Below are 19,383 nucleotides of genomic sequence, written 5' to 3'. Positions count from 1 at the left end.
GTGGCTGCTCGTGGCTCAGGGATTTTTCTCTCCCTTCACTAGGAGGCGCATGCAGATCATGAAGACATCCTGAAAGCCATCACATCCTTCAAGTCTCTTGTGGTAGGTGGCGATTCTTAAAATAGAGCACTCCATTTCCCGGGTGCATTTCATGAAGAATGAGTCAAGCCTGACATTTGTCTCCTCATTTAAAAAAAAGAAGAAAAAAAAAAAAAGAGAGAGAGAAAAGAAAATAACAAAAAAAGGTCTTTTGGAATGGAAAAGATGGTTGATAAAGATTCTTAATTTCAGGTTGCAAGCATTATGTGCCCCTCTGGTTGCGTCTTTCAGCAGTTGTGTGCTGGCTTCCAGCAGCAGAGATTTCCAGCTCTGAGTGCTGCTGCAGAGCTGTGTGTGGGCAGTGCTGGTGGCTGGGGCCCTTTCATCTCCTTTTGCTTTGCACCTTCATCATGTGCCACCTGATGCAGTTGGTTGAGATGTGCCCCATGGGCATCCCTGGCAGAGACGCATGTAAATGTGGCTCCTGGTATTGTGGCCATCAGTGAGGAATGGACAAATGGCAGCAAAATGATGAGTCAGAGGCACGTACCAGTGCTGTTTCTGTGTTCTGTGCTACCTACGCCCCTCAAAGTCTTGGTGCAATGAAACGAAAAAGAGGAGTGAAAGCCATCCACATGCACAAAGGTTTCATCTAGCAAAGCTTTTTTCAGTTATTATAAAAGCTATCGTCTCTCTTTCTTTGTAGTCACTAAATACCTTTCACTATAACCACTCCAGATGTGGTCCAACTTCCTTCCTTAGCATGGCAGATGCAAGTTTCATTGCTTAGCAGTGCAGATAAAAGATGGGGAGGAGAAAGTTCATAGAAAACAGGAAAGGGTGATCATGTTACATTTACTTAGAAACTCAACTCCCGTTCCATTTATTCTAGAAGGGGAATGATTCTGTGAAATTGTAACATGTCATAAATCTTTAGGAATGCCCATAAGTGACAAATGCCCATAAGTGAGAGATGGTTTTACTTGAATTGTGCACTGAGCAACGCGATGTAATGATGGCAGGACTAGAGGGGTTCGGTGTGGGTTTGAGGTTTGATGGGCAGGGATGCTTCTCATGGTCCCACAGTGTCTGGGGTCAGGGAGGTGAAAGCAGTGACTGCAGAGCCCTGCTGTGTGCTGCCTCTGCTTAGACCGTGAGAGACTGCTGTGCACTCTGTTTGAATTTGCTACACCAGTCCGCAGCTGTGAGCATCACAGCAGCCTTGTGCAGCTCCAGAAGTTCCCTTTTGTGCTGCTCCACTGCACTGCTGAAATGCTTTGCCAACTTCTTGCTGCAGATTCCGATAAGAAAATATCTGCACATCTGCAGGGATAACTCTTTTTGCTGCTTCAGCAGTATGGGACGAACCTCTCCGAGCACCAGCAAAATGAGAAAAGTTTAGCTGTGTGGCTCGCTTGGTTTGGAAAATGTGACCCTGTACTGTTAGAGGTAGAGCTGGTTTGGAAAGAAAAGTTTGCTCAGTGCAATTTGCAATTTGTTTGACATTTTAACGTATTCATTACACCATAAATCAGTGTGGTATAATTTTTGACAAGATTTCTGAAGTAGAGCTGAAGCAGCAGTGCTTTTACAGGATGACAACTATTTTTTATGAGTGATAGTATCGACCTTTGCTGGGTTTTTGTCATCATTCTGGGTTCCTTTTGTGGTAAAGCAGTAGAACTGGTAGCCCTTCGGTGCAGTGCGATCCCCTGAGTGCTGAGCCCAGCACGACTGATGGGTGAAAGCATCTTTGTTGGGATGGTTTGGGTTTGTGCTGGCCTTTTTGCTAACAGAGTGCTCCGTGGTGATTTGCAGTCACAGTGCCAGGAGCTGAGGAAGAGGAAACAACTTGAGCTTCAGATCCTTTCCGAATCCATCCAGCGCTGGGAAGGAGAGGACATAAAAACAATGGGAAACATCATCTACATGTCCCAGGTCATGGTGCAGAGTGGGAGCAGCGAGGTGAGTGCATCTCCTGCATGAACACATCGTGCCCCGATGCTCTATTAACACGGTGCATGACTTTCCCTCTTTTTCCCCCATGACTTACTATGAGAAATGAGGGTGCCTTTATGGCATGTGTTAACGTCACCTGTTGCCACGTCTTGCGTGCATTTTGCAACAGGCAAAACCCACTGCCCAAGTGTCACACCTGTGCTTTCAGCAGGCACCCACCAATAGTGTTAGACCCATTAATACTGTGTGTGTGTTGTCTTCTCGGTGGGACGGTGCCTGTTAGCATCAACTTGGTTGCTTCCCTATGACCTGTTGCACAAAGCCCTGCAGAGTCCGGTTTCTGAGTTCTGTTTGGGATGTGAAGTGATGAGGACATGAGGTCCTGGTCTTCTGATGGGGAGAGGAAATCAGTAATATCTTCAGAATCAGCAGGATGTGGATGGAACTGTTTGCTCAGAAAAGCCAATGCAGAAATAAGATGCTATAAAGAAAAAAAAGCCAAAATGAGTGGTTTGGGGTTGGTTCTTCTCAGACTGTGGCTGCAGTTGCAGCAGGTTTGGTTTGCTGCAGGGAAATGCTTGAGACTGGCCTAACCTCCATTCTTGTCCTGGCAGGAGAAAGAAGAGCGATATTTCTTGTTGTTTTCAAATGTTTTGCTCATGCTATCTGCAAGCCCACGGATGAGCGGGTTCATCTATCAGGTAGGCACGCTTGATTTGAAGCTGCAAGGCATCAGGTGTGGAAAGGATATCAGATATCTCTTTATCAAATTTGAATCTCTGTTGTGATGTAAATGGGCTGGGAAGCAGGGTTGTGTTCTGCTACGTGTGCCAAGACACACTGCGAGCACCTCTGTGCTGCCAACAGGTTAGAGAGCATTTGGGAAGTGTGAATGTTCTGAAATTAGAACACAAAACCACACCGTACCTGTCCTGCATGCTGTTCTCAAGCATTTAGTGTGTTTTGGGTGTCCTGAGCTCACTGTGGGGTTTTTCCCTATACAAACTGTCTGTCAGTGGACGATATCTCACAGTCATATGTGAAGGTGATGAGGCAGACGTTGAAGGTTTGGGAAGGATTTGGCTGAGTTTTGAGATGTCACGCAGCAGTGGGAGGGAGGTGAGCGGGCAGCGCATCACGTAAAGCAGAGGCACAGGGAGGGTGTTGAGGAGGACCAGGGGAAGTTGATAGTCCTGGCTTCTGTGTAAAGAGGGTGAGTAGAAAGAGTGGCAGGTGAGCTGGGGATGACTCAGCTGTCATGGGAGCCTATGCTCAGGGGTTTAACCCAATTGTGCAGGGAAGTCTCGATCCCTACATCAGAGGCACCTCTTCCTGCAGTCTGAGGCCTTCGCAGATTAGTTTCTAATGGCAATTCCCAAAGAAAGGAATCAGCAGAACGGAGCAGAACAATGCCCAAACAGGAGGCAGTCGCAGACACTGATTCCTGCTCACTTCTCTTAGGGAAGGCTGCCTTTAACAGGAATGACGCTGACAAAGCTGGAAGATGCTGAAGGGAACGAGCACGTGTTTGAAATCGCAGGTCAGTGTGTGGCCTCTGCCTGGGGCTGCTCGAGTGCAAGCAGCAGCTGCCATCAGTGCCAGTCCTTCTCCTCTTTGCTCTTGTACTGTGTGCTGTCCAAGTTCTGGACATCTCCCTGTGCTAACCCAGCTAAAGTCAGTTGTTTGACCAGTTGTTTGACCACTGCTGCAGGGAACATGATGGAACGCATCACCGTGTCCTGCAGCACCAGCCAGGACTTGCACGAGTGGCTTGAACACTTGCAGAGGCTGACCAAAGGGACGTGCAACACCGTGTCCAAAACACAGTCCTGGAGCGCCCATTCGGTAAGCGAGCCTTCTCCCAACCTGCCTGCTGCCCACTGTTCCTCAATGCTGGCTGAGCTTTTTCTCATCCATTTTCTCAGACTTTTGGCTCCACCGGACAGATCCGTGGCCCTCTGGAGCCCCCCAAAATCCTCAAACCCTGGAGCTTGAGCTGCCTCCGTCCTGCTCCTCCCCTCCGACCGTCAGCAGCGCTGAGTTACAAAGAGGTAATGCTGTGTGCCTGGTGAGCACCATGATTCCATAGCACTTGTGTTCAGGCATCTTACCCCAGAGTAGCTTTGCTGCTCCTTTAGACAACAGGGATACTGAGAGAAAATGCTGTGCAAATGAGTGATGCATGCTGGTTGCTGCAGCTGGCTTTGAGCTGCAAGTGAAGCATGAGCGTGTGTGTTTGTAGGGTCAGCCCCATCCTTGGTGTCAAGCCCACAGCTGCACTGAGGGATGGAGAGACAGGCCTGTGTTTTGTATGATTTATATCTTTGTTTTGGTGGCTAGAGCAGGGCAGTGCAGCAGCCGTGATGTTTGATCCTGTATTCACACACCCATCACCCACTGGGATGTGTAGCATCCCCTGCAACAACCCCCAGACTGGGGTAGGAGGTGGCGTGGGGAAACCCAAAATAAACCCCCGCTCCCATTCTCACCCCCACTGCAACTGCAGCACCATCCTTCCCTACCTTGCGTTAAACTTTTGGGATTACTCACCAGTAACACAGCAACGTTCCTCTTACTGACTGAGCACTCCGGTTCTGAGTCACCGGCCTTTCTGGGTACAGCAGCATGGGAGCATCACTGCCTGGGCTCCCAGGGGGACAGAGATGGGGTGGGTACAGGACTCATGGCCAGCTCAGCCCCCCAGTAATAAGGGACAGCAGCCAGAGGACTGTGGGGCTGTTGTCCCAGGCAGAGATTTTTAGGTAGCTTCACTGTGTTTTGATATATTTCTTAAAATTCATAAAACAATGCGTTTCACTTTGGGAATTAAATTAATCCGAAACCAAATGAACAGGTGGGAAACCACCCTTCAGCTTTGCATGTTCCAAATCTTTAATGTAGACTAAACAGCCTTGTGCTTTCACTGTGCACTAAAATCTAGGGAGAGGCTTTAATTAGAGAAGAAATTTTTCTGCGTGAAACTACAAGAGTTTTATTTATAATAGAGGCCAAAGCCACAGACTGAGTGATTTCGTTAGTATCGCAGTCTCTTTTGCAATTTCTCACTCATTCCCTGCCGTGGATTCTTTTACACCATCAGTGTAAAGGAGGTGAAGGGTTGTGCAGGAGGCACGGAGCCCCGAGGGGCTGCATACAGCACGTGGAAGGCCCAAAAATGTGATGTGGATGGGAGCAGCGGTATCACGGCACCCCCAGCCTTCATGAGCCTTCATTTGCAGGCACTGATGCAAAGCCCTTCGATAGCTAAGAGCTTCTCTCCCACCTCCATGTGATAGCCCTGGGCATGCAGCCCATGGCTCTGCAGTGGCAATTGCAGTTGTTGACCCCAGATTAAACTGCAGCACAAAATGAGCGATGCTAAAAGTTCAGCACAAGTCTCCTTGCTTCTATAATGAACAAATAGAACCATTTCAAGTGTCTCTTGCAGGGAAGAGCGTGGGGGAGTTTGATTAAAAGATGAGAGATTTTCAGACATCCATTGTTACTTTAATTGGCTTCTGATGGTGTAGGATGGGATGGCACAGTCTTGTGCATTTCCTCATACCTCTAGCTGTGTTCAGGAAACCCCAGAACCTGCTTGCGTACCGCACAGCACCGCTGTTATTTCCATTGAAATTGGGTCATTTTTCCTGTTCTGTTTCCAGTAATCATTTGCAATGACAAAGCAGGTGCTGTGGGTAAAGCAGTGTGCCCGGATTCAGGTTAGTTAGCAAAATGAGAAAGGTTTACAGATGATTTCCATTTCTTTTTTTCTTTTTGTCAGTTGCGTTAGGTGAAGGGTTTTTTTTAGCAATGGGATTTGTAACTTCTGCTGGTCGGAGCAGCAGGAGAGCCGTGCAGTGCCCTCTGAGAAGCCACAGCCCTGAGCTTTGCCATAGGTTGGGCAGAGCACTGCATCCCTTCATCCCCAGGCACCAGTCCTATGGATGTCAGCCCGTTTCAAGCACCGTTCTCTTAAACAAGCAACATCTACTGAAACCTACCGTTAACCCAGGAAGCATGCTCTCTATTTGGATGTGTTCAGAGTGGATTAATGCCCGCTTCCCATGCGTTTCCCATGTAACTTTTTCAGTTTTGCATGACGCCATTCTCCTTTGCATGCTGATAGCAGAAGCAGTGTGGAGGGTGTGACGAATTAATCACAACACTAACATTTAAATGTGTTTTAGAATTGTGGATTTAAAGGACTCGGTCAGTAAAATCATCAGTCTCTCACACTCATCTTCTCTTTCTTTGCATATTCATTGTAGAGGATGTCTTATATTTTGAAGGTAAGGGTAGATACATCTCTTTGGCTTGTTGTGGCAAAGACTGCTTGGTGCTGTTCATGCTTCTTGTGCTTGCACAACCCTCGTTTTGCCTGGCTGTATCCATAACTTAACGTGAGAGTCAGTGGCAATTGGCAAATGCTGAGAGATCTCTCAAGAAGGATTTAGGACCCTGGTACTAAAACTTCTTGGCATGCCTCATCATTCCTTAAAATTGGAATTGCATGTAACCTATTAATATACTAATTCCTAATCAGGAAGGCGTCTAATTCAGTGAAGGAGGCAAAGAGCTTGTGTTCCTTCCTTGTGAAGCCATAGCAAACACTAACTGTGTGTGTGTTTGTGTATGTTGGGGGTTATTTGTACTCTCAAGCAAATGCTGTGCATTGAGAAGCAATGTCATTTGCTATTTTTTTAATTAGAAATCTAATTGTGTCAAGGAAATAATATTTTAAAGTTTTCTGACAGAGGCCACATTACTGATAAGCAAACCCAAAGTGCTGTGAATGTGGCTGAGTTCTTTGGCCAAAGGCTGTTAGCTGAGGGATATCTGCTAAAGGAGCGTGTCCTGTCCCAGACCTGCAGGTGCAACTAGGAAACACTTCTACTCAGTGAGGTGATGGGGTCACTGCCCTAGAGGTGCTCCTGAACCATGGGGATGTGGCACTGAGGGACGTGGTGATGGGCATGGTGGGGTGGGTTGGGGCTGGACTTGGGGATCTTAGAGGTCTTTGCCAACCTGAATGATTCTATGAATTCCCACCTCTGTGAGAGGGAGCAGTGGACACAGAGCTGTACGTGGGAAAAGCAAAGAACACCATTTCCCCCAGTGCTGTCATTTGTCTGCTTTGTAGTTCTGTAGTGCTTTGTGCATAACGCCAATAGCTGCATTCAGCCCGAGCTGCTCTGCTGCTGGAGCTGCCTTTGGTGCTGGTTAAACACAATGCTCTATTTCCCTATAGGACTCCAGCAAAAGTCCAAAAACCATGAAGAAGTTTCTTCCAAAAAGGAAAACTGAGAGAAAAGCATCAGATGAAGAGTTTGTTATTAGGAAAAGTAAGTGCTGATTCTTTTTCTCTTCTTTTCTGAGGTTTGAGCTCAGTAGCCTTCATGGGGCTTTGAGAAGGGCTTTTCTTACCTTGCAGGATGCGGCGCAGCAGTGAGCTCATGTGCTGCTGGGGCTCCAGGTGTGTGCAGACCCTGAGCTGGGGCTCCAGGCAGCACCGTGGCTCTCAGTGTGATTCCCACCACGAGGCCACATGGCTGCAAGTGGTTCGTTGTGGCCACAAAGCCAAGGAGCTGTTTGAAAGTAGTGAGACACTGTGCTGGCCCCGAGTTCTGCTAGGCAGCGAGAAGTGTGCCTTCACACCATTTAGTCATGGTGCTCAGTGTCACAGGATGTTGCAAAGGCCAGAAAGTGTGAAGGAGCTCAGAAAGGAATTAGGGAAAGTCCCAAGGCTGTCAGTCAAGGAAACAACACTCTCTTGCCCAAAAGCTGGGAGAGATGAACGCAGAGAGCTTGGCTTTTGCAGCAGCTGATGTCTGTGCTGTGTTCCAGGTACTGCTGCACTGGAGGAAGATGCTCAGATCCTGAAGGTGATCGAGGCGTACTGCACTGGGGCGGGCTTCCAGCAGGCGCTCAGCTCAGGTGGGCACACAGCAGGTTCTTGAATGCTCCTTCTGCCTGTAACACTGATAACCCTCTGGGAAAAAACAGCTTGTTACATCAGTGAGCAGTGAGACTCATGTTAGGAAACTGTGTGGTGTTCAATCTTTGAGATAAGGGAGCTTCATCTACTCAGTGGTTTAGTTGCCATTGTTTTTCTTCTAAACTCAGAGAATGAGCAGATAGGAGGGCAGATGAGACACAGCTAAATCACCAGCACTCGTTAGGAATTAAACAACCTAGTCAGTGCCTGTGGCTGTCAGCACTGAAAACTTGATGCTAATCTCAGGTTGCATGTAGCTTTAGAAAGGAAGCATGAATATTATCTCTCCATCAGCTGCGTATTTAAGAACGAGCTGCTTCATAAGAACCTATCTACCATCTTCAACTCTGGAAATAAAACTATTTATCACTGCTGGTAAGATGTCAAATTAAATCACTGAACTATCAAATAATGGCATGTTTGTGAAAGGGAGACTGTGTTCTTCAGAGAGCTCCTGACCCTCACCGAGGCATTTCATTTATAAGTAATGATGGAGCTTTGAGTGCTCTGAGTGTTCCTGGAAGCTGTCCCTTGCTGCTCTGGCTCGGCACCACACCCAGCCCCTGCTTTGCCCTCCCAGCCTCTGCCGTGGGCTCCAGGAAAAGTCTCCCTTTTTCTTCCTGATGAGCACTTCTCGCACGCAGGCTCCCGTAAGGATTCCATCCCCCAAGTCCTTCTTCCTGAGGAGGAGAAAATCATCATTGAGGAAACGAGGAGCAATGGTCAGACTGTTACGGAGGAAAAGTAAGTGAGGCTGCAGACCCCTGACCAAGCTGCTGCCTTGTCCCAAGAGCACCAGGCTGTTCCAGTGGCTGTTTTCTCCCTTTTTAAGTATAGAGCTGCATTCTCAGCAGCTCAGAGATGGTTGTGTCCCCCTGGGAGCTATGCACAGGTCCTGAGAGCCAATGTATGGAGTCCCAGCGCTCCTCCTGGTGTAGTGAACTGGATCAGGGACAACAGAACCAAACAAGTGGCTTTGTTGTTTGTTTCTCTTTTCCAACTGCAGACACTGTGGTCTGCTGCTGCCCCTCGAAGTGCTGCCTGAGTGCTCCCAGCCTGCTCCATAGCTTCAGTACTGGGGTGGTGGGTTGGCCCCCTCCTCTCACCCAGGCAGTGCATTCTTTCTAGGTTTACTTTTTGCATCACAGCCTGAAGGATTTGGGGCTGCTCTGTAAGAAATACTGCAGTTTAAAAACCATTGTTATTATTTTTTGCAGTAGCATAAACAAGGAAGCCAAACCACAGACCTTGTTGATAACTTCAAGACAGCAAAGCAGGGTTGGTTTGGTTTGTTGGTTTGTTGTTTTTTCTAAGTTTTGAGAAAAGAGATATGAATTTTTGGCCGATGGTCTACCAGTGCTCCTGAGTGACCTCAGTGGCAGCAGTGCCTTTGGCCATGCAATGCTTGTAATGGAGAAAAGGAAAATACAAAGAAAAGAGGAAAACAGGAGATGGAAGCACCGTTGCCTCGGTCGCCAAGCTCCCAGTACTGCTGCTGTTTTACTGCACTTCAGCTTCTTATGTTTTCATTTGATTTCTGCTTTCTTGCATTTTTTCTTTTTGCAGAAGCCTTGTTGACACAGTTTATGCACTGAAAGACGAAGTGAAGGAACTGAAACAGGTAATTGCAGTGTTCTGTTTGTGCTCTGAGTCGGACGGGCGATGTCTGGGAGAAATCTCACCTGGTCCCACCCTGTAGCTGCAGACACATTGCTGCTGCCATGCCCGTCTGCCAGTGTTGAGGGTCTGCTTGAACAAATCAGACCCCAAATAGCCCATGTGGTTCAACTCCCAGACGGGCAGTGACCCTGGCACTTTGTCACACATGCCACATGCTCCTGGCACCTTGGCACCTTAGCACCTTGGCTTGTGGAGCACATGGGTGTTAACCACCCCATTCTTCCTTTATTTTTCCGCTTCATAGGAGAACAAAAGGATGAAGCAGTGTTTGGAGGAAGAGCTGAAGTCCCGGAAGGATCTGGAGAAGCTGGTGCGGCGGCTGCTGAAGCAGACAGATGAGTGCAGCAGGGAGGAGACGGGACGCAAATCATCGCTGATTGCCTGAGCTCGAGGAGAAGCTGCTGGCAGTGTGACCTCAGGTGTATTTTGGGAAGCAGAACTGGATCCTTTGCCTCTTCTTCCTCCTCATTTTGTTGGTCCGGGGAATTTTGTTACCAAAAAAAAAAGAAAAAAAAAATAGTTTTTCTTCCATCCAATAAGGAAATCAAGCAAACAAGCAGTCTATCGCAACTCAAGCATCAGTGAGCGGTCCGTGATTCACAATCCATCTGCAGCAGCTGATACCTCATTGGAGCAAACCCAGCCTGTGCCAGTGACTGCCGCTCACAGAGGGTCTGGCAGCAGTTTCCCATCACTTCTTGATGCTTTCATTCTCTTCAAAAGCACCAGTACCTATTTATTGAATGAAAACATTATTGAGATGGCAATGAGCAGAAACCAAAAAGCACCGTGCTCCTTTTTTCAGATAATCACGACTAGGGAAGCTATTCCCATCCACCTTCTTCCCCATTTATTGACTGTAGTGAACTACAGCCCAGCAATACTGCAGTTCCTGTGTGGCCTCGATACTGATTAAAACGTGCAATTAACACAAAGGCGTTTTAATTCCTTGGGGAAGTCAAATCTGGAGCACCTGTCAGAGCACACGGGAGGGTGTGTTGCACAGTACTGCCTCCTAAGAGCTCGTTGTTAGCACAACAGGTAATGCCCCCCAGCCCCTTTTCTTAAGCATGATCAGGAACTCTTGCCCCCTGCTTTCTTTTCACTTGGAGTGTCCACGTATTACATGAGTTTATAGTTTTGCTGTGCTTCCCCTCGCAGGATATGCTTTTCTCCATATGAAATGCAAACACTGCTTGACAGCAAAAACACCCCCCAGATACGCTCGTCCCCTGCTCCCTTCTGCCCACATTAGGCTCCTGCCTGAAGGCCAGGATGGCCACTTCTCCCCCATTGCCCCAAAGGGGCTTTTCTTATAGGAAAAAGGAACTTTTGGGATAGGAAAGGTATTTATATTTAGGCTTAGACAAGAGCTGAAATGCTCCTGGGGCAAGGACATGCAGCACCTCCCAGATCCCTGCGTAGCTCCTTGAACACAGCACACGGACAACATGCATATGTATCCAGTTATCTTCACTTTATTTGGTGTTACACCCTAGTTTATAACTGATGTTTTCCTTCCTTCCTTAGCAGTATTTACAATTAACCTTCTGTTAATTATAAGCCTTCAGTGTATCGCATGGCAGCACGGTCCCTGTGCATGCAGACACACTGCAGCTCCTGACAGTCCTACGTCGGTCATGAAGGATATAACAGAGGCAATAATTACAATTCTCTCCTTGCAATTAAAATTCAGGCAGAACATAGCAAAGAGTCTTTAGGGAGAGCTGGACCCTGCTGTGCTGGTAAGCCATTTCCCAGCATAACCGCCTTCCTGCATATGCTGGGGCTTGGCTGCACTGCTGTCTGCCCCAGCATCATCATGCCCAAAGGTGGGCTGGGGCTCACACCATGCAGTCAGCACAAGGAGGAAAACCAAGGGCCATTTGTACACTAGGAGAGGGTAGGAATGTTTCCCCACTGCCCACGGTTTAGTTGAAACCCGTGCTGTGTACATATGCATGTTTGTAAGATGTAAGGTGACAGAGGGTGCACTGGGATGTGTTGGATCAGGCGTTTGTTAAGAGCTAGAAGCCAAAAAAATAAAATAAAAAGGAAAAGAAGCCATGCCGGATGGACAGCAATGTTTCCATATTTACTTTGTTTACAGTGCTTTGTAAATAGGTTCCAGTGAGTCTGTCTTTAGATGGATGTTGTGTCAGCTGCCTTCCACTTTATCTTTGTCACGTAGGTTTATTTACTGTAACTACTTGTGCAAGTTCAACTTTTCTAACATGTTTTTATTTTGGACAGTTTTTTAATTGACATTTTCAACAAATAAAGGATAAAAATCGCTTCTTAGCCCTTTGTGTCCTTCTCCCCTCTCTCTGGGGCTGCACTCAAGTCCAAGGGAAGCAAGTCGGTGCAGCACAAAAACCTGCTGAGCACTCAGCAAGTACAGCAGCACTTGCTATGGGCATCTCTTGTTTCAGAGAAAAGGACTGAAATGCTGTGTTCTGACACACTGGACAGCAGGGAAATGCTGGTGTGGATGGTCACCATGGCATTTAGGGGTCATTCCCATTGGTGCTGGGGCAGAGAGATGTGTTTCCATCCCTTGAGCCCCAGTTGTGTCCTGTTGTCAGGAATGCTTTATGGAGAGAAGCTCTTCTCCATTGCACCACTTGGTTGCTGTAGATAAGCCACTTCCTGCCTAATTTTTTTTTTTTTTGTTGTTGTTGTTGTTGTTACCGCGTTATCTTTTTTTTTCTGGGGATTAGGTGTGGTGACAGGATTTCCTTTGGTCTACTGCTTGGACAAGTCCTCTCTTGCACCTGGTATCTTTAACTCTTTGGTGGGACACTCAGTGGTACTTCAGGAAACTGCAGAGCCAGAGCAGTGCTATATCCAGACCCAAGTGTCCTCAAGCATCAAGTGGTCCAGAGAGCAAAGGCAAAGCAACCATCAGCTCTTTTGGAGAGAGCACCTGCCTTCCCAAGTCCCCATGGGGCCAAATCCAGGTCTTAACCAGAGCTCTCCACTCTCTACTGAATATGGACCCCATTTATCCCCTTCTCTTACACCAGGTCCCTTTGCACAAGCAAAATAGCGCAAGCAGCACCAGCATCCTCCAGGCAACAGAGCTGGGCATCTAAAGCCACCAGTGTAAGAACAGACCCAAAAAGCAGCTTAATGTGTGCAGTCAGACCCCCAGTGAGGCTGGGGCAGCCTGAGAGGTGCCCATTTGGTGCCACGTGCCAGGGCAGCTGCCACCAAAGCGTATTCATCTTCCCCTCGCCCCTTTTCACTTCTTCGCTCAGGAAGGAGAAAAATCAGCTTAGAAACCGTAAAACCCAATAAGTGACAGCGGGGCCCTGCAGTGAAGGAAAAATCAGAGTATTGATGACCTTCAAACTTTCCACGGGGAGAGGAAAGCTGCAGCACCACGGAGGGGAGGAGAACAAAGCAGCCCGGGAGAAGGCCATGGGCTGAGCCTGACAGCTGGATGGTGACACACACATAGCCTCTCCTCCCACGTGCAGCCTCTCATCAGCATCCCACAGGCTATTTTTGGCAAGCGAAGAAACAGAGGCAAGAAACAAGAGCCCCAGGAAAGGCAGCGGTGCGAGGCTAGGAGACTCGCTGGAAGGGAGAGATAGCACTTAACAGCTTTCCAGCCCAGCAGCACCTCTACTCCTGAGAGCACTGCCCTCCCCACCCAGATCCCTACAGGCTCTGACCTTGTGCCCCACACCATCCCATCCACCTGCTGCAAAGCAGGAAAGAGAACCTTGCATCACTCAGGCAATAGCAAAAGACCTCTTCCAACCAGGTGCTATAAATCTCCTAAACGAGCCCCTCCAGCTGCACCTCATGCTGCCCTCCTGCTCTCCTGCCCTTGCTTGGAATGCACCCAGCCCTGCCCTGCATCTCCAATGTGTCCCAATGTGTTTGGGGCCAGCTGTCCCCACTGTGTCCCTTGCACTGTCCTGATGCCCTGTTGATCCCCAGACACCATGTAGGACATCAAGAGGTCACACTAGGAAGAGTTTGCAGCATTCAAAGCAGACAAAACCCCCATCCATGGGACACAATGTTGTGCAAAGCCCCATTGCAGCAGATGCTGTGGGATGCATGGCTCAGCGATGCTCTGCAGCCTGCACGATGCTTCAGATACACTCAGGAATGGGGACACCAAATGTCAAAATGCATTGCAAAACACAACCACAGTCACATGCAGCTCCTTCACACTGTGCAGTTTCCCATGCACTTTGGGCTAGTCCCTCTGTCCATAAATATGAGGCAGTTTTAGTTCATGTTAAATAAATAGTTTTTATACATGGCATGGTACAAGAACGCTCCGTTCTCAGACAAAGTTATGCAGCTTTGGAGAACAGCCACAAAACTGCAAATTGAATTATGAAAAAATCAGGCAGGCAGAGCAATCTTGCTCTGACTTTGTGGAGCCAGCGATGGGCAGCCACCACTGATGTGTCCAACCTGGCAGCACCTGCACTCGAGCACCACAGCAGGACCAGGCCCACAGCCTCATGCCACGCAAACCCTAGGAAGCACCCAAATCTGATATCCTCCACTTGCAGACTTGTTGCCTCCAGGAGTGTTCCCAATCTTTGTCCATCACCTTGTGCTCCTGCCACCTCAGTGCTTTCCTGGTCCTGCTCCCATGGAGGACTAGAGAGAGCTAGAGAGAGGCAGCATGTCCAAACCTGACCACGATGGCCAAAGCCCCTTCCACAGGAGCTCTCTATCTGGTATCAAAGCATTCTCTTGGGCAAATTTGGATCATCAAAAGCAGAGCAACACCAGTGCCTCACCGGAGCTCTGGTTGAAAGCAGCAGCCACCCCCAGACACCAACAGTGTTTTCAATGATGGTTGAATTTCAACCAGCACAAACTTGGCCGTGTCGAGCAAGAAGACTGAGTCCTGTAGGCAGTTATGAGTGGAAAAAAGGAGTTCTCAGCATAATACAGTTAGGGTGGCAATAATGTATCACCAACAGTCAACACGTAGGGACAGTGCCTGGCTGATCGATTCCTTTAGAGGAGATGTTCTTCAGCCTTTTAATGTTTTTTTTCCATTGATGTTCTGTAAGCAGATGGGTACAGGAGATATGCACAAACCTAGCATGGCTGGAGCGCCCTGAGCCATCCTACGGTGTTAGGAAGGAAAGAGCGTTGGTAGAGTTTGCTAAATTATGGGGCATAATGGGGCTAGCAGAGCAGGACATGGCGGACCAGACACGCTACCCTACCAATGAAAGAAAAAAGAGAAGTGCAGACAACGACAGCTTCAAACTTTTTTCCTTTCCTGTTCTCAGGGCCCCTCGGCCCTCATCAATAAATAACAAAATATACAATATAAGAAACAAGAACAACAAAGAGGCAGAGGAACATAAATACGGGAAACAGGGAAAGCCCCTTGGCTCAACAGAGTCGGGCTGGGCCCCTCCTCTCTACAGCTTGAACATGCCAAAGTAGGTGTTGCCAGGGTTGGCGTTCACTAGCGTTGAGTCCGTCACGTTGACGAAGACCATGTCGCCCTGCCGCAGCTCAAAGACACCGCCCTCCCGGATGGATTGCAGCTCACAGAGGGCTGTGGAGGTGCTGTGCGTGTCGAGTCCCTTCATCAGGAGACGGTCCTCTTCCATGGGGAGGTACAAATAAATATAGAGGGTGAACGGCGCCGAAGCCGCCGCCTTGGTGCAGAAGCTGACTTGTGCGTAGATGTAGTAGAGCCCTGCTTTCTCCACCTTCAGCTTCCCCTCATGGTAGGATATCAAGCTGCTTGTTGGGGCGTAGCTCGTCGTCTTCCACTCCAGCACTGGGGAGAAAATATGGCTATTGAGCTGGGATAGATCTTGCTTGAGAGGCTGATTTTGCAGGGCAGCCCCTAGGGCATTTGGCATCACAACCTCCAACCCCAGTGGGGAAAAGGGGGTTCTCAGCCCTGAAGCTGGGATGCAGTTGTTGGTGAGACACAAGGCCTTGCATTGATGTGAATGGAGAAGAACTTTGCCTCCTTCATCTAATCACGTGGAAATCATAGAATCATAGACTGGCTTGGGTTGGAAAAATGACCGTAAAGATCAGTGCTTGGGGCAGAGGCAAGACTTCTCCAAGGAGGTGCAAAGATGAGCATCTGATGCTGCTCCAGGAGCTCTGCCCACCCTGCAGACCTGGGGCACGAGTTGTGTCCTTGGAGCAGCTTGTGAACATGAACTCCCATGGGGACATATCCTCTGCCCCCCACTGCCGAATCGCAGAGCTCCTGGCAGCCCATTGAGATTGGGACTGCTTTGTAATTGCAACAAGTGCTCAAACAGGGAGTTTCAAAATGCAACGAGCATCTTGATTCTTTGATCTTATCTAATACGGAGCTTTCCACAGGTAGACTGAGCTCTGGGTGAATTGCTGCGTCAGAGATGGAAAGAGCAGTTGCTGATTACCGACAGTTACTTCAGAATTAAATCAAACGTGCTCTCATTGAGAATCCTTGTGAGATTGGGAGGCTGACCCTGCAAACTCTTATTTGCCTCAGTAAGCCATGTGGATGGCACATAGCTAGGGCCATTCTGGGGACAAAGCCACGAGTGCTGACTTACCTCGCACTGCTCTGCTGCTCTTCACCCCTGCCAGGTGCGTTGCAATCGGCTGCCTCTTCTCCTCTGCAATTTGGAAACACTGGTGTTACTGGGGCCCAGCACTGCTCTACCCCCACAACCTGGAACTCCCAGCCTTGGGGCTTCTCATGGTGCACATCCAGCCCAGAGGCAGTCTGCAAAGCCCCTTCCCCTTTGAATGAGGCAGGATCTGGCCTCAGCAATTACATGACCTGGATGTGCCCACTGCTTACCTGCCACAGATGTCTCATTCCTACTCTTCAAGTGGGGATGCTCATGACCTGCAAGGAGAAAAAGGGAAGGATTTGATTTTGAGTTTGTTTTCATCCATTTTGGTCAATGCAGTATCTTGGCAAGACAACTGTGTCCAGGTCAGAGCCAACCCCATTCCATGCACAGACCCCCATGGAGATGCTCTGCTGCTCCCAACAGACTCCACCAAGGGGACCAAAGGACCCTCTCTCCTGCCCCCTGCCCCTTGCAGCCACTCATCTCTCCTCCCTTCAGCAGCACCATGACACTCACCTCTGTGCATTTCAAATTTTGGCAACTCCTCGCTGGCTGTCCTATCCTGCAAGAACAGCAAAAATATATACTTGAAGATATGTATCCTTACATTTTTTAAAAATAATAGACTGTTTTAAGATGTATGAATCAAACACCATTAAAGTCTTTGTGTAAAGGATGCTCTGGACAAAACTCAATTGGTTCTGTTTGTTACCAGCAGAAGGTACCAGAAGCCATCACATGTCCCAGCACCTTCCCAGAATCGGATACGGCTGTGGGCTGCCCTGCTCTTTGCAGCATGAGGGTTGCCGAGCTTTTGGTCTTAGGTCTTTAATTTTAATAATGCTGTGCAATTAAAATGCTCTGTGAGGTGGCTCTTCTGCACCCAAACATGAGAAACCTCTGCAGTAGGTGGAGGTGATGTTTCTAAGCCATGGGAAGGCATTTGCATGGCATCCTCCTCCTGCTCCTCGCTGGACTCAATCCAGCTGATCCAAGTCATGCACTGTCATTAATGGCTGAGCTTGAAAGTGCTCCTAACATCCTCCTTCCCACCCGCACAGCAACTGAGAGAGCTGGAAGACAGCAGAACACCAATGGTTTTCAGGCCAGGATGGCAGCTCCATCCCATCTTGCCTTGGGCACGGTGCAGTTGGACCTGCTCTGGCCACGCTTTGGGGAAAAAGTGGATGAGATTTTTCATTGATGTCAATAGTGTAAAAATATGTAAAAAAAAAGTATAAAAAAGAGCACTTGTTCTTCCCAAGATTTCAAGAAGGCTTTGGGTGATGCTTTGTGTGTGCCTAGGAGTCTCCCTCCACCTTCAGCAGGGGTTGTATCCACCCAGCAGCAATCTACCTTGCACTGGAGGTCCTGGAAGCCTTTTAGAACTTTTTCACAGTCCAATAATGTCGACTTCTGACCTTCTTCCGTCTGACATTTCTGCACTTTCCTCAGGAAGATGTAATCTTCATTTAAACTCAACACTTCTTCCATCTGCCGGTGGGGGAGAGAAGAGAGAGGGTCAATGAGTTGCTGCTGGGGAATGCAGATAAGAGGCATCCTCTCCAAATCACAGCTTGGGAAGGCCAGTGGTCTTCCCTCAGCATGGGGAGGAGAGGGACACCAGTTGCTCCCACCATCCACCAGCAATATCCACTGGTGTGTGCCCCAACCTGGAGCTGCCCCACTTTGTTCGGCCAGGAAGCCCACACCCCAGGCTGTCACCCACTTACATCTTAATTTAGATCAAGTCAACACATTTAAAAGGTGCTAATACCAGTCTTATCTTTGCATCTGCATTCTGGGTTTAAGATCTATTCCATTTCTGTAGCTTATATGTTTTCTGTTTTGGGGGAAATAGTTTTAGATGGTGATTTTAAGCATTGTGCAGTGCTGCTGCAGTTACAGCAACTTCAAATACAGCTTTTCAGCTTTTCTGTTTTTACTAAGTGAAGTCCCACATGTGGGACAGGATTATGGATACTACACACCTTCCATTAAAAAGGGTGAAGTATTAAGGTCCACTGCTTATTTTCCCAAAGCAGAAAGAATCCCAGAATCATAGAGCTGTTTGAATTGGAAGAGATCTTTAAAGGTTATCTAGTGCATATCCCCTGTAATAAACAGCAATATCTACAGCTCCATCAGGTGCTCAGAGCCCTGTCCAGCCTGACCTTGAAAAACTTCATTTCTGGACTCTCTTACCCCCGATGAGTGTCCCAGTGCTGCTGTGGCACCAGCACAACCACCAGGAACCCGAAGGCTAACACAGCACCCTGGTTCACCCAGACTGGCTACTTCTGCCAGGTTTGCTCTTAGCAGCTCCTCTTTATCAATCCATTTTCACTTCGTTAACAAAAGGAACAGCTCTCTTCATCTGTATACATCTTCTCTTAGTGGCAAGTTAGAGCAGAAACAACAACATATAAAATGATGTATAAACCCCATTCCTGCATCAGTCCAGTGGTCAGCAACATCTTGCCCAATGTTCCTCCTTTGGGTGACCAGCCCTCTCCATGCTGAAGGCAAATGGTGTTAGCAGTCCAGCAGAGAAAACTTTATCTTATCCAACACTTACCTTATCCATCTTCATGTGAAGATATAAGCAGAAAAGTACGGTCCCAATGGTCTGTACCACCATGAATACAGCGAGGAAGCACATAAACATTTTCATGGTGCTGGGAGAGGTGCTGCTCATGGGTCGGGGTGCTGCAGAGCTGTAGGCTTCATTCATCCTCCGGGCACGGTGCTGGTGCTCCTGCAAATGAGCTGCTTGCAAGTAGCATGAGAACTGTTGTGTGAGCAGCCGCTGCTCAAGGGATACAGGTTGCAGCAACCTACACTTCCTGGAAAAAAACCTTCGTAGTGGGTAGGTTTGTTCACCACCATCTCCCACAACAAAAAAGAGGTTGCTTAGACATTCTTCTCTGCTGCACTTCCATACTTTTTCCTACCGTCCTACCAGAAGCAGGTAGCAATTCTTATTCTGAATTTTCATATCTGCCTCCGAAACACTCCTGGCTTTCCCCAGTGTTGTTTTTTTCCTATTGTGGATGAATGCTTTGTGACTAGTCATCTTCAGAGCAAGGTAGACCATGAGTCAGTGGGCAGTATCAC

The 19,383-nt window shown here is 48.2% G+C and overlaps 2 protein-coding genes across 3 annotated transcripts in view; one reads left to right on the top strand and one right to left on the bottom strand.

Moving 5' to 3' along the window:
* The window catches only part of ARHGEF6 (Rac/Cdc42 guanine nucleotide exchange factor 6), a 30,762-nt gene extending 18,785 nt beyond the window's left edge, over nt 1-11,977 (top strand). Inside the window, exons 11-22 of one of the 2 annotated variants that reach the window (XM_010715212.4) lie at nt 43-102; nt 1,858-2,004; nt 2,613-2,699; nt 3,460-3,538; nt 3,710-3,843; nt 3,924-4,049; nt 6,270-6,290; nt 7,250-7,343; nt 7,846-7,935; nt 8,641-8,740; nt 9,563-9,617; nt 9,921-11,977. In XM_010715212.4, the coding sequence (XP_010713514.1) occupies nt 43-102; nt 1,858-2,004; nt 2,613-2,699; nt 3,460-3,538; nt 3,710-3,843; nt 3,924-4,049; nt 6,270-6,290; nt 7,250-7,343; nt 7,846-7,935; nt 8,641-8,740; nt 9,563-9,617; nt 9,921-10,061 (1,134 nt within the window). In that variant the 3' untranslated portion in view covers nt 10,062-11,977. The remainder of the gene's footprint in view (nt 1-42; nt 103-1,857; nt 2,005-2,612; nt 2,700-3,459; nt 3,539-3,709; nt 3,844-3,923; nt 4,050-6,269; nt 6,291-7,249; nt 7,344-7,845; nt 7,936-8,640; nt 8,741-9,562; nt 9,618-9,920) is intronic. The other variant, XM_031554648.2, reaches the window with a different exon arrangement.
* A 2,944-nt stretch (nt 11,978-14,921) lies between these two features.
* On the bottom strand, nt 14,922-19,083 carry CD40LG (CD40 ligand). The gene is made up of 6 exons (XM_010715210.4): nt 18,845-19,083; nt 17,623-17,760; nt 16,783-16,828; nt 16,491-16,538; nt 16,240-16,302; nt 14,922-15,458 (listed from the first exon to the last, which is right to left on the bottom strand). The coding sequence occupies exons 1-6, from the start codon at nt 18,998-19,000 to the stop codon at nt 15,091-15,093; spliced, it is 819 nt and encodes a 272-aa protein (XP_010713512.1). The 5' UTR covers nt 19,001-19,083; the 3' UTR covers nt 14,922-15,090.
* Between the last annotated feature and the right edge of the window lie 300 nt (nt 19,084-19,383).

Source organism: Meleagris gallopavo, chromosome 9 (genome assembly GCF_905368555.1).
Source record: "Meleagris gallopavo chromosome 9, MGAL_WU_HG_1.1, whole genome shotgun sequence".
In the NCBI taxonomy this organism is placed as follows: Eukaryota; Metazoa; Chordata; class Aves; order Galliformes; family Phasianidae; genus Meleagris; species Meleagris gallopavo.
Note: the sequence above shows the minus strand (reverse complement) of the source record. Positions and strands in the feature narration are given on the sequence as shown.

What these genes read in the sequence shown, in the direction of transcription:
- CD40LG (XM_010715210.4), bottom strand. Translation starts at nt 19,000, where the DNA reads ATGAATGAAGCCTACAGCTCTGCAGCACCCCGACCCATGAGCAGCACC. An exon ending in TCCAGGACCTCCAGTGCAAG is followed by an intron (nt 16,829 to 17,622) that starts GTAGATTGCTGC and finishes CTGTTCTTGCAG; the next exon opens with GATAGGACAGCCAGCGAGGA. An exon ending in GAGCAGCAGAGCAGTGCGAG is followed by an intron (nt 15,459 to 16,239) that starts GTAAGTCAGCAC and finishes TTTTCTCCCCAG; the next exon opens with TGCTGGAGTGGAAGACGACG.